Source organism: Camellia sinensis, chromosome 8 (assembly GCF_055761805.1).
Source record: "Camellia sinensis isolate YWXY chromosome 8, ASM5576180v1, whole genome shotgun sequence".
Taxonomy (NCBI): Eukaryota; Viridiplantae; Streptophyta; class Magnoliopsida; order Ericales; family Theaceae; genus Camellia; species Camellia sinensis.
The window spans coordinates 199,951,198-199,964,121 of record NC_138968.1 but is presented as its reverse complement, the minus strand read 5'-3'; the positions used below and the strand labels follow the sequence as shown (position 1 = coordinate 199,964,121).

At 37.4% G+C, this 12,924-nt stretch overlaps 1 protein-coding gene and 1 long non-coding RNA gene across 7 annotated transcripts in view; both read right to left on the bottom strand.

Annotated features, from left to right (window-relative positions):
• Positions 1–12,924, bottom strand: part of ALDH5F1 (aldehyde dehydrogenase 5F1) — a 48,171-nt gene that overhangs the window by 10,036 nt on the left and 25,211 nt on the right. For all 6 annotated transcript variants that reach the window (XM_028268213.2, XM_028268223.2, XM_082884575.1 and 3 more), the window contains 2 exons: positions 7,466–7,532; positions 6,280–6,365 (listed from right to left, as the gene is read on the bottom strand). In XM_028268213.2, the coding sequence (XP_028124014.2) occupies positions 6,280–6,365; positions 7,466–7,532 (153 nt within the window). The remainder of the gene's footprint in view (positions 1–6,279; positions 6,366–7,465; positions 7,533–12,924) is intronic.
• LOC145797428 (uncharacterized) lies at positions 8,501–8,892 on the bottom strand. Its single transcript, XR_014338983.1, has 2 exons — positions 8,756–8,892; positions 8,501–8,662 (listed from the first exon to the last, which is right to left on the bottom strand). It is a non-coding gene; the product is annotated as an uncharacterized LOC145797428 (long non-coding RNA).

Here is a 12,924-nt window from a genome sequence, read left to right as displayed (position 1 = left end):
GCAATGCTCCCACAGTAGTGCTAATGCTATTATTTGGCATGATGAGCACAAAAAAAATCAACTTCAACAGTTTGCTGTCTGTTGGATAGCTTGATTTACATTGTTGGGCTCATTGTCCAATAGCTTAAGCTTTTGCGAAACTTAACATGGTATTAAAGCTCTAGTTGGGAGAGGTCTTAGGTTCAAGTCTCCCCGTTTACATTTGCTCCCATTTGCATTCTACTTCCCTCTATGTATGTCACTTTGCATATCCACGTGCAGCATGGAATTGCATATGAGATAGGTTATAGGATAGCTTGATATATATTGTTCACCCCTATTAGATCAACACTAGTCCCAAAAACTTAAGTTGTTAGAGCGTCTCCAACGCTTCCTCTTTTGTTTCATCAAATTTAAATTTGATGAAAAACGTACAGCTTTGGTGCTCCAATGTTAACATCAAACCATCAAATTGAGGATTTCTCAAACTTTTAATCAAATTGAGGATGACTGGAGCCTTTCACCAAATTACTGTAGATAGCCGTTGGGACCATACGCTAGACAACCGGCCGGTTGTTTGGCCTTGGTTAGACTTCCCGTAAATTTACACTAACCGGTCGACCGGCCGGACATCCTCCCAGTCGTCCTCCTGGTCGACCGATGGTTTGATGAAAAATGAAAATTTCCCGTTGGAACGCTCATGAAAAATGAAAATTTCCCGTTGGAACGCTCGATATCAGATGAAGCTTTTACTCAACTTTGATGAAAAAAAAAGAGTAAACATTGGAGATGCTCTTAGGAAATGGGCTCAGTAATGTACATCAAGCGTTTCCCTCACGTGTGATCTCGTCTCACATGTGGAGAGCCAAATAGACCAAGAAACAAGGTGCAAAAAAAAAGACAAAACAAAGTACACAATGACAAAAATAATGAGGGCAACAAGAATTTAATCCAAAATTTCCTATAACAAGAACTCATATTATGTCACCAACTGCCCCCAAAAGCTTAAGTTGTTAGAAAATGCACTCAACAATTTATATCAAGCTGACAGGCTCCTTTCTTAACAACTTAAGCTTTTGGGACAATTAGTCACTTAACACTATCCATACTGCTAAATTTAGCATGATGCTCTCCATTGTGCTAATTCTGGCACGATTGGAGTAAAATGCCAAATTTTAGCTCAATCAAAAATTTACTATATTTCACCCCATAAAAATGCAATATCAATTAATTATTGTCAAGTTGGCAAGTTTGGCATCGTACAATGTTGCCAACTGTGCTACCACATTCCCCTACACCAAATTATATATTTTATTTATTTTATTTGATGTGACTTTGAATTAAATTAACAAATTGAAATTTCTTTAAAAAAATTAATCATTGCATTAAAAAATTTACATTTAAAGACTCTGCTAATTCATATAAGAAAAATGCTTGGTGGCCCGAAAAGGAACCGCTCGAATGGCCCGAATGGGTGTTGGCTGGTCGTCCGCCTGGATGACCGGCCAGACGTCTGTCCGGACGACCAGATGAAAGATTGTCCACCGCGATTGTCACCTTTGTCGACCGCGGCTGTCAGCCTCCTCGCCGAATGACCAACAAGATGAATTTCGAGCCATTCAAGCCAACCTCATATTCGGACGACCGGCATTGCTCTTCATATAATTAGGTCTACAAAAGAACATTGTAAGGTAAAAACTGAATCATACAGTAATAGTGCTAAAAAAATAAATCAAAATACAACACTTTAACCTAAGTAACCAATTCTCAAAGCAAGAGTGGAGCATGAGAGCATCCTTTGTAAGGCTACCTCGAGAACGGAAGCACCTTCAAAGCGTGTATATGTATTTTAAATATTTACATATTTTTATAATATATTCATATTGTTAGCATTTACCATAAACCTACCACCACTACCACCTCACCTACTCCACTAAACCTAACCCACTACACCACTACCACCTCCACCTCCACTAAACCTAACCCACTACACCACTACCACCTCCACTTCACCTACTCTCCACCTACTCCCAAACACACTCCTATATAATAGGAATCCTTGTAATTGTAATAAACACAACACATCTATATATCAATCAATAATACATAAATTCTTACATGGTATCAGAGCAGGTTTAGAACCTAATATTTTCGCTTCCCCGGCGGGCGGCAACCTCACCTTAGCCGCCCGCCGGACCTCAATCTATTCCGCTTATTTTCTACACATACCTTCCCATCATTGTCCAAATCTTCTCTCTCTCTACAGCTGGGAAAAGTGCCAAAGCTTCTTCATCGTCATCTTCAAAGCCCATTGAAAATGAAGAATCAGATTCTCATCTTCATGTCCATGTCTAGAGTAATCATCGGATTTGCACCTCTTTGATGATGCACATTTTTTGTCTTCTTGCAAGGTTACCTTAAGGAAATCGGATTCTTGCACTGCATCTGCATCTGTGGCTGTGGGTATTGGAGGTGCTGCTGCTGCTTCGTGGGTCTGCCATCTGGAAAGGACTGCTTCTTCAAAGCTTCTTCTCATCTCACTGAACCTGAAAATTCACCGGAGATCGCCTCAAGTTTCAGAGCTGTTGAGTATTTTCCGGCGAAATTTGCCGGCGAAATGTGCAAATTCGGATCACTCGTCTTCCTCTTACTTCTTTGCTCTGCGGCTCTAGCTTCTGCTCAGGGATCTAAGAACAGAACCACCATGAGTGGTGTCACTTGTTGCCTTCGGTTTCCTGGTCAGCTCAACTCTGATCTCCGACAACTTGCAGTCAACCTCATCCCATTCCCAAGGCTCCACTTCTTCATGGTTGGCTTTGCACCCACTTTCATCACTTTCCCCTTGTTCCCCCTGTTCTGGATCTGGATCTGGATCTGGCCAGATCAAACTCAAGGAGGGCAATCTCTCTCTCTCTCTCCATGGACCCAAAATCATCATCATGCACCCACTCAATCTCCCTCTCTCTGGGTCTCGGTTGGAGGAGGAAAACATGGGGGACACCGATTGGTGCTCTTGATACACACTTGTTCCCCACTTTCTTTATTTTTATATATATATATATATATATATCTCTTTTTATTATATTATATTATATTTTTAAAAAAAAAAAAAAAAAAAAAAAAACAACAACAACAACAACAACAAACAAACAATATATTTTTATTATTTCTTTCTTTATTTTTTCACATTATTTTTAATCTTTTTTCCAATTCCATTCATACCATATAGCTTTGCACACCAAACCATATTTTATTCATCTCAGGGATCAACCCCGATCACAATTTTACACACAAAAAAAAAAAAAAAAAAAAAAAAAAAAAACAACAACAACAACAAACAAACACCCAACGATTTGTTTTCTTTTCTGCAGGCGGCCACCCACCAACCTCACTTCTTCGCCTATTCCGCGGGTCTCTTCTTTTTGCCTCCGTCCTGGGCGGTCCTTGACGGTGTTGCCTCCGTGTTTCCCACTCCACCGAGCACGTTCACTCCACCCTGCTCCTCCACTACAGCATATGGTGGACCTCCAAATCGGAACATCACGGTAGCCTTCCGCTTCAGCTCCTTGTTTTCCGCCTTCAGCACACTTATCTCTGCTCGCGCATCCTTATACATGCGCTGGAGCAGAGCCAGTTGGCCGTTTAAATGCTGCACCTCATTTGTCCTACTCTGCAGCCGGTTCGACAAATTTGTAACCGCCGTCATGGTTTCCACACATGACTTCAGTGTATATTGATTGGCTTCAATATCTGTTTACCCTGCCATTTTTTGCTCCACAGACCGCATCGGAAAGTTCAACGGAGCAAAACCAGCGGTGTTTGGTTGAGGTTCACTGGCCACCGCACCAGTTATCTCTCTTGTTGACTCGTTCAGGTCGGGAAAGAGAGTGAGCAGACTCCGGGAAGAAGAGGCCATCTTTCTGGGCAACAGAGTGTTACAGATTATCTCTCTCCGAAGAGGCAGAGTTTTTCAGAGACGGGTTGGTTTCAGAGGCTTCAGAATGGTATGCCTCAGCCTCAGCCTTCGTCTTGGTTAAATAACCAAGGCAGCCACGCGTATCGCGCGCCTCTTGACGCCCGACAAACTGGCACGCCTTTTCATGGCACATCTTTTGATAAAGTGGGCACGCCTTTTGATGGCACGCCTTTTTATGGATTGGGCACGCTTTTTGATGGCACGCCTTTTAACAGATTGGGCACACCTTTTGAGGGTGCGACTTTTTCTGGGTCCGACAAGACTCTGTAAACTGTCCCGATATTGATTCCGGTTAGCTCCTTCAGGGGTCCGACAAGACTCTGTAAACTGTTCCGACATTGATTCCGGTTAGCTCCTTTATGGGTCCGACAAGACTCTGTAAACTGTCCCGACATTGATTCCGGTTAGTTTCTACAAGGGTCCATCAAGACTCTGTAAACTGTCACAACAACTGTGACAGCATTGTCTGCTACAACGGTCCGACATGACCCCATAAACTGTCTTCTACAACGGTCCGACATGACCCCATAAACTGTCTTCTACATCGGTCTGACACCGCCATCCAGTGTCCTCTACACCGTTATGACACCACCATACAGTGTCCTCTACATGGTTATGACACCCCCATACAGTGTCCTCTACATGGTTATGACACCCCCATACAGTGTCTTCACCAATGGTCTGACACGACCATACAGTGTCTCTTATCCTTTTTTATTTTTATGTATTTTCTTGTTTTGTTCCTCTCTTCAAACTCAAGTTGGTTAGTTTCTATCCTCCTTGAGTTTGCGGGGGGCTGTTAGCATTTACCATAAACCTACCACCACTACCACCTCACCTACTCCACTAAACCTAACCCACTACACCACTACCACCTCCACCTCCACTAAACCTAACCCACTACACCACTACCACCTCCACTTCACCTACTCTCCACCTACTCCCAAACACACTCCTATATAATAGGAATCCTTGTAATTGTAATAAACACAACACATCTATATATCAATCAATAATACATATATTTATTTTTATATATAAAAAGTAATTATATTTGTTTACAAACAAAATACAACAAATATTCAATAAATAAGAAATATTTCCAAAATATTTAACAAATGTCAAGTGCCTAGTAGTGAATTGCGCTTCTAATTTCCTCGGACAAGGGTGTGGGATATGTGTTTGATACTTTCCATTGGACACTTCTTATATATTAGTATTAACACTATCATTATATGTATAGATTATTGTATAATTGCTATAAAATTAGTAAAATGCATTTTTAACATTGTATGTCACATAATAAATTTAAAATATGACCATTTTTTTTTGACAAATCTGTGCATCCTTAAATTCAATATTTGATGGGTCTGACCTCTAGATATGCACTTGCATCTGAAACCTGTACCCAAGTCCTGTTAACATAGCCTGCCATGACATTTTACATGATGAATTTGATCTCCCGAGAATGCGTGCACAGTGAAAGGCATGAAGACTAATCCAGTGTCTCACCTCCCATAGGGCAAAGATGTGACAAATAAAAATAGGACATAATTGAATTTGTTTGTAATGCGCAGATTTGACCACAATAATCCGAGGATTTGACATTATTTCATGGACAATTAGCCAATCCGCGAGCACCGTGCCAATACAGAGTTCTTCCACTATTATAGGTGAATTAGATGACTTCGATTTTTTTTTTGATCCAATAGATGACTTTGATTTTGACACTATATTGTGCTAAAATATAGTTTTGGCATGACTGGATGGCACGGATACACAAGTTGATAAGTAGATTACAATACCGTTTGAATAGTGAAATTACATTAAAAGGTCTTAAAAAAGATTTTACTGTTATTATTATTATTATTATTATTATTATTATTATTATTATTATTATTATTATTTAATTCCTAACACTGTCGAGTATAACCACACAATATTCAACTTTCTTTCACCTTATTTAAGTCCATAAAACCTTAACCAAATTTACCCATCATTTAACCCTTAAATTTTCCTGTTGTCTGCAATTTCCTAGAAGATTGCTATTCAATTTGATGCCAAAACCAGCCTAACACTTGGAACTCAACCATAAAGACATCCTTAACCCTTTCTTCTCAAGCATAAACCCAAAACATTTAAAGCACAAACCAATTCCACCAAATTTGATCACAAGATACCATTTGTCGTGCTCCGTTCTGCATCACATGTCGCATCATAAAATTGATAAAATAGTTCCAACACAATTCGATTTCAACCATGAAAATATTACCATCTACTTTTATTGAAAAATGAAATTTAACATGTAGTGCACGACTGATTACCTGAGACACACCTTCATGAAAACCATCACCAACTTGCATTTTCTGGACAATATTGGAAAAGGCATCTGCAAATTTATCATAAATACCTATACAAAGGTTCATTGTATCAATCACCAAAAAACATTTGAAAAACAAAAAGTACTTTCGAAAAGGTCAATGAAGAAAATAGAATGATATAAAAGAAACTATCTGCACAAATGAAGCTATTAAAGATCAATTAATTAAAAGAAACGATGCAAGCCGTAATAATGTCAAGAAAAAATAAATTTAATGAAGCAAAGATTTTGAAAATTGACATGACTTCACTAACATTGGTCAAGAATTCCAGACAAGTTTTTTTAAATTACACTAGAGTTTTTGAAATGTCATTTTATCATTGAATAAGGAAGTTTGAGAGACACGTTTCTAGTTTCCATAACTTAACATTACACTAGATTTTCTGAAATGTCTTGGATCTAAAACATCTTGGAAACTTTTCCTCAAAGTTTCTATTAAAATTTCGTGAAAGTTTCATTTCTATTCTTTAAACGAGTTTCTAAGTAAACAAGTTCCACCTATCAAAGAGAGTTTCCTGGTAACTATGCTGTGGATATTCCATCATGTTATTTGTTCAAATGGATTTCTAGACACACCAACAGGGAAGGTGATAATCAAGCCAATGACTGGCAATAATACATTGGAGTTTGTTAGAGGTCATTTCTGTGCTCAGTAGTAGTTTTGGGACTTTAGGCAGGCTCTCTTTTGGAACTAAACTCCCTCTTGTTTCCTTGAGATAATACTATAGCTCTTCATTGTCTTTTAGCTTTTCTTTACATTTCCTACAAGGATGCCTCATCCTAATTATGCCTAAGCTATTTTCAATTTGATAAAAACTTGCTCATTTTATGCAAAGAAAAATGATATGCTTACAAAAAAAATTATAAAGAACTCATAACAAGAATGATGCGGCAGTGGCATTTGTGAAATTATGAGGATAATGACGAGTATTTTCATTATAAATGAAGGGACTAGAAGATGCCACATCATTCTATATGGAAATTTTGTTCATAAGTTTTGTTTGTATACCATTATTCTTATGCAAAACACATACTATCTAAAACAATTAGAATTGCATATATGTACTTACAAAAAAATAAATAAATAAATTTAAAGAAATATTTATAGTTTAGTGAACTTTCATTTATACCTTCTTGCACAATTATTCTATTTGCACAGACACATGTTTGTCCACTATTACGGAACTTTGTTGCTAACTGCAACAACAAATTGGATGTTAACAGTTCACTTACTCATACAATGGAAAGTAAAAATATTGACAAACAGAATAATAATGTCCATCAAAACAAGCAGCAGGAGAACTATTGCTTAAAAACCACAAAATATTTGACCAATGTAATATACAAGTGGTAGGAGAAAGATATCAAGATGAAAGGTTCTATTTTGATGATGAAGACAAAGCCAATTCTCCTTTTCACACGAGTTTACACTACCTGGGAATTCCATAGGAAAGAAAAAAAGAAATAGGTGCACACAACTATTTTCTTTAAAATAAAAATAAAAAATATATTCCAGCAAGAAAGTACACAATCAATAAAATGTCGAGCCAAAACATGTTGGATCTTCTTAAACTACTACTATGGCTCTGAAAGAGGCATTCAAGTAATAATTGCACCATCCCAGTGAACAAAAGATGAACAATTTCCATCTGAACATTGACTTCTATAAATATTCTAGGTTGTTTTTGGAATTGCCTATTTTAGTTGACTTTTTAGCTTTTACGAAAAGACATGTAGAAAAGTAAAGAGAAGAGTTGACTTTTTTGTACGGACTTTTTGGCTATTTTAGCCTATTGCCAAAACAGCCCTCTGTTTGGTATATTGATCGAGCATTCCTCTGAGGCAGACCACAGCTATATTATGCCATGGAAGTAAAGCCAATACATATGCCTTCAATAACGTTGGACAAGTTTCATATACCTATAAACTAGGAAGAGGCCACTGAGACTGAAGTAGAAAACAGATCCTGATAGTGATATCAATTACATGCTGTGAAGCTAATCATAAAGGTATTCCCATAATTCAATCATGAAAACACCAGTCAAAAGGTAAATTTTCAGAACCACCTAAAGAATTCAAGGACTATTTGTCTGACCTCCAAGATTTGGCCCAAAAACTTGCTCAAAGAATTGTATTCCATACATAACATTCTAGTATCTGTTTTATGCTTGGGCATTGACGGCATTACTGAATACACACAAACTCCTACTGCTCTGTTTGTAATATCATATGAAATCCCAATCAAACCATTGTCAAATATTGAGCCCTTTAGCAGCTATTCAATGTTCTTTTGGGTCCATCTAGCCCATTGGTTGCAACCACTGGCCCTGTCCACAAAATTGAGAAGGTCGTATTAGTAAACGTCCACATTGATCACCAAACATCTAATAGCAAGTTGCCAGAATCTGGATGGAGCTTACGACTTCTGGTCAGTTTGAATATTATCGAAAACCAGACGTGCAGTCTCACCGCTGTACAACCATATCCGCTAATGAATCTCAACCCCCAAAAAAATGATCTACACATACCGCACATTTCTGGGTTCCAAACCTCTTTTTTAGCATGTTGGGATATTCACCAAGATAAGTTGGTTTCTGGGAACAAGGGTATATTCTTTCACATTGTTGATTTCACATTAAATGCAGTCATATGGTTCAGTAATTCCGTCTCAGAGTAAATTATATCTATCCAAAGTCAGGTGCAACTTATGTTACATGGACTGCTCTAAATTTGTAAATACCCATGCAAACACTTGGCACTTGGGTAAGTGTATGGATTATGAAATATGGGTCCGATATACCTAGCTGGAGATGCACCCAACAAGTACGTATAAGTTATTAAGTTTATTATATACATATGCATAAGACTTCTATTTTATAGATGAAGTGGTATATTTTAGTTTTTAAACATCATTATACCCTTGAGATATTAAAAAAACTATTTAAGAAATATGAAATAAATCCATGTCCAAGTGTCCTTGACAGGAGATTTCGATGAATCCGACAATTGACACATACTTGCACCCAAATTAAATCTCCAATAGAACCAAAACTTTAGACCTATATATAGATGCACTAGTTAGCCATAAGTTTTAATGCTATGGAAACTTTAAAAATTCCAGTTAAACTCCTGGTTCCAAACAAATGATGGGCCAATGCCACAACGTAAATAAATAAATTATGTGTTTAACTTATAACAATTCTAGGTCAACCCAACTCAACTAAGCCTTTTGCCAACTATTACAATTATAGTCTTTTCTCCAAAATGCTAATGTGGGTATATGGACCCACTATCCATATGGCTTATCCATGTCAGTGTCATGTCAGACCCTATCACCACGAGACAGTTTCCTAGAATGACACCTGGGGAAACTAGGCGTTGCCATTTGTCCAGCCTTGAGATAGGACACCAGGGGCAACCCCAAAAGGCACAAGCTCATTCCTCTGCTGAGTGTGCCCCCCTCCATGGCATGATCTAGCTGGGACCTCCCTGGATTTGGTCAAGTTGTTCTCCAACCAAGCTGCTTATCTCCCTCTTTCTATATATACACAATCTCCCAAGCCACAAGAAGATTTTTATCCTAACCAGGCTCAGAGAGATAGATCCGAGGTTAGCACCTCGATCATAGGGCAGCCAAGCAACCCATGACCCCCATGCAGTATCACTTGTGTTCTATGGCTTGGTGGGCTACAGCTAGAGGGTTCATTGAGGTAACTTGTCCCATCCTCCCTCGAGAGACCTAGACCTCAACCAATCTCGAAGATTTTGGTTGTCAACTATGAAGCATGGACACTCCAAAATCGGTACCGTGGCAGTGTCCGACACGCGGACACGACGGGGACATGGAGACACGTACAGGACACACCGGATGACGTGTCCCTTTAATTTAATGAATTTTTTGTAGGGGATACAGCGGGGCTAATTTTTAATTTTGTTATATTTATTTGGGGTCAAAGTGTAATATTTAAAAAGTATAAAAAAAAAATTTTAAAAAAAAAAAATAAAAAATAAAAAAAAAATAACCAACAACAACAACTATGTAAAAGGTCAAATGTTCCTTGCTCTAATTGTAACAAACGACAGAGAGTGAAGGAATAGAGTGAAAGAGAGAACCTATCGCCGACTTGAACCAGTCGATCCACCACCTCCATCCAGTCGATCAAAGACCCCCGACCCCCATCTTTGAAGACCTCCATCAGTCGATTGTGAGCTCCATCAGTCGAGCTCCATCCAGACGACTTCGAAGGTAAGCCCCTCTCTCTCTCTCTCTGTCTCTCTCTCTCTCTCATATTCCTAAACTGTTTTTTATTTTTTATTTTATTTTATACATTTATATATATATATATACGTAAGACTTTGTTTTTTTTTTGTAATTATATGTTTATATATATGTATGTATATCTCTAAAACTATATTTTTTTTATAAAAAAAATTATAGGTTTATATATATATATATATACAGTATGTAAAACTCTCTTCCTCTTTTTTTCCTTCTAATGTGAATGTTAATTTATAATAGTTATAATGTATGGGAAAAAATGTCTGGTTCAAATTCTGCCAATAACACACCATCTGCCTTTGATGCTGAAGATGATAAGCCACTGTGGAAATATGTGACTAGATTAGAAAATTTTGATGCAAGAGGAAGGAACTATACTTTTCAATGTAACTTTTGTACGACTACACGTAAAGGATCATACACTAGGGTAAAAGCCCATTTGATGCAAATTAGAAATCAAGGGATAGAAGTGTGTCCAAAAGTAACAAGTAAGGATAAAGCTGAATTTGAGAGAGCAATTGCAAAAACAGAGTTGAAATTGAAAAACTCTAGGTTGAAGAAAGTCCCATTGCCTCCTCCTAGTTCAAGTGCATCATTAGGTTTATATTTCAATGAACCAGAGGAGATCTACGGATCAAAAAAGAAGAGGTCAACTGCTGTAGGGAGTGGAAGTAGTAACCATGTTATGAAAGCATTTAACATTAGGGCTCTAGAACGATTAAATGGTGAGATAGCTAGAATGTTTTATTTAGCAGGCTTGCCATTTTATCTGGCAAGAAATCCTTATTATGTTAGTGCATTTACTTTTGTTGCAAATAACAACATACAAGGATATGTACCACCTGGGTATAACAAGTTGAGAACTACATTGCTTCAAAAAGAAAGGACAAACATTGATAGGTTGTTAGACCCTATTCGAGGCACATGGAGAGAGAAGGCTGTGAGTGTAAACACAAATTGTAAAACATGAAGTGTTTCAACACATTTCAAAATTTTATGTTATAAATGTCCACTGTTTAGTTTTTTGACTAAACAGTGTTGATTATTTGAATAGCAGGTTCTTATTTCCGATCTGTATTTCAGATCGTTAATTACACATTTTATACAAATGAAACCTCCGATTAATGAAAAACAAAATAAACAACAAAAGACAACTTTAAAAAAAAAAGAAATATTTTATTGAGATTGTTATGGGTTTTGAACCCTCGAATACAAAATACAGTTTGGGTTTGGAACCGTTTACCTATTCATCGCCATTAGCGTAGGCTCTTGAGTTCTCTAGGCTTCTCTTCTTCTTTCTTGTAACGATTTGTTTAGCTCTCAATTTCTCTCTCTCTCTCTCTCTGATCTTTTCACTTCTGATTTCTTCCTCCCCCCGTCTTGTGTGATGGTTCTCATATTTATGGAGGGCCATCAGGTGATAGGAATGCTTCATCTTCAATTTGAATTTCAAATTGAATGATAGCGCCTATTTGAATTTTGAATAATAGCAGTATCTGATTAATCGTATATCTGATTAACCGGATTGATCTTTGGGGTTTCATCCTGTGTGGTGTCCTTACTGTAGGCTCTACAGGTGTCATCTTTCGTAGGCTCCACGTGTCACTTGAGTATCTTGAATAACGTTATTGAGATGCAACGTCGTTTTATTTATGTATTTCAACAGATCATATTGATCTTTTTTTTTTAGGAAGTGATTACCTACAACCTTCCTATCATAGCCTCCATACGTGTCATAAATTTAGTTGAAATTTATATGCAAACAAATGCCCCTCGTGACTTGCACAAGTGAATTTTCTTAACTGTGCGAGTCACGACGATTTGGCACTTTTATCTGGATGATCTTTAGGTCTTGGATGTGATTATTTCTTTGCTTTGGTCCCTAGCCTCTTTTTTTTTTTTTTTTTTTTTTTTTTGTGGGTTGACAACTCTTTTTCCATGGGTCCTTTTACTTTTGTTGCATAAGTTCTTTTTGTGGACTTGATTTTATTTTTTTTTATTTTTTTATTTTTTTTAAAGGGTCATGAGTAAGGTCCAAGATTTAATTGGATATTTCCTTTTGTGGGCCTCCAACTTGCCACCATTTTTTTTTTTTTTTTTTGAAGGGTCATGAGTAAGATCCAAGATTTAATCGGGCATTTCCTTTTGTGGGCCTTCAACTTGCCACCATTTTTTTTGCAGTAGATTGTTTTCTAGGTCATCATGGATTTTTCTAAACCATCATGGACCTTTTCTTTTCTAGGCCACCATTTTTTTAAATTGGGCATTTTCTTTTGTGGGCCTCCAACTTGCCACCATTTTTTTACAGTA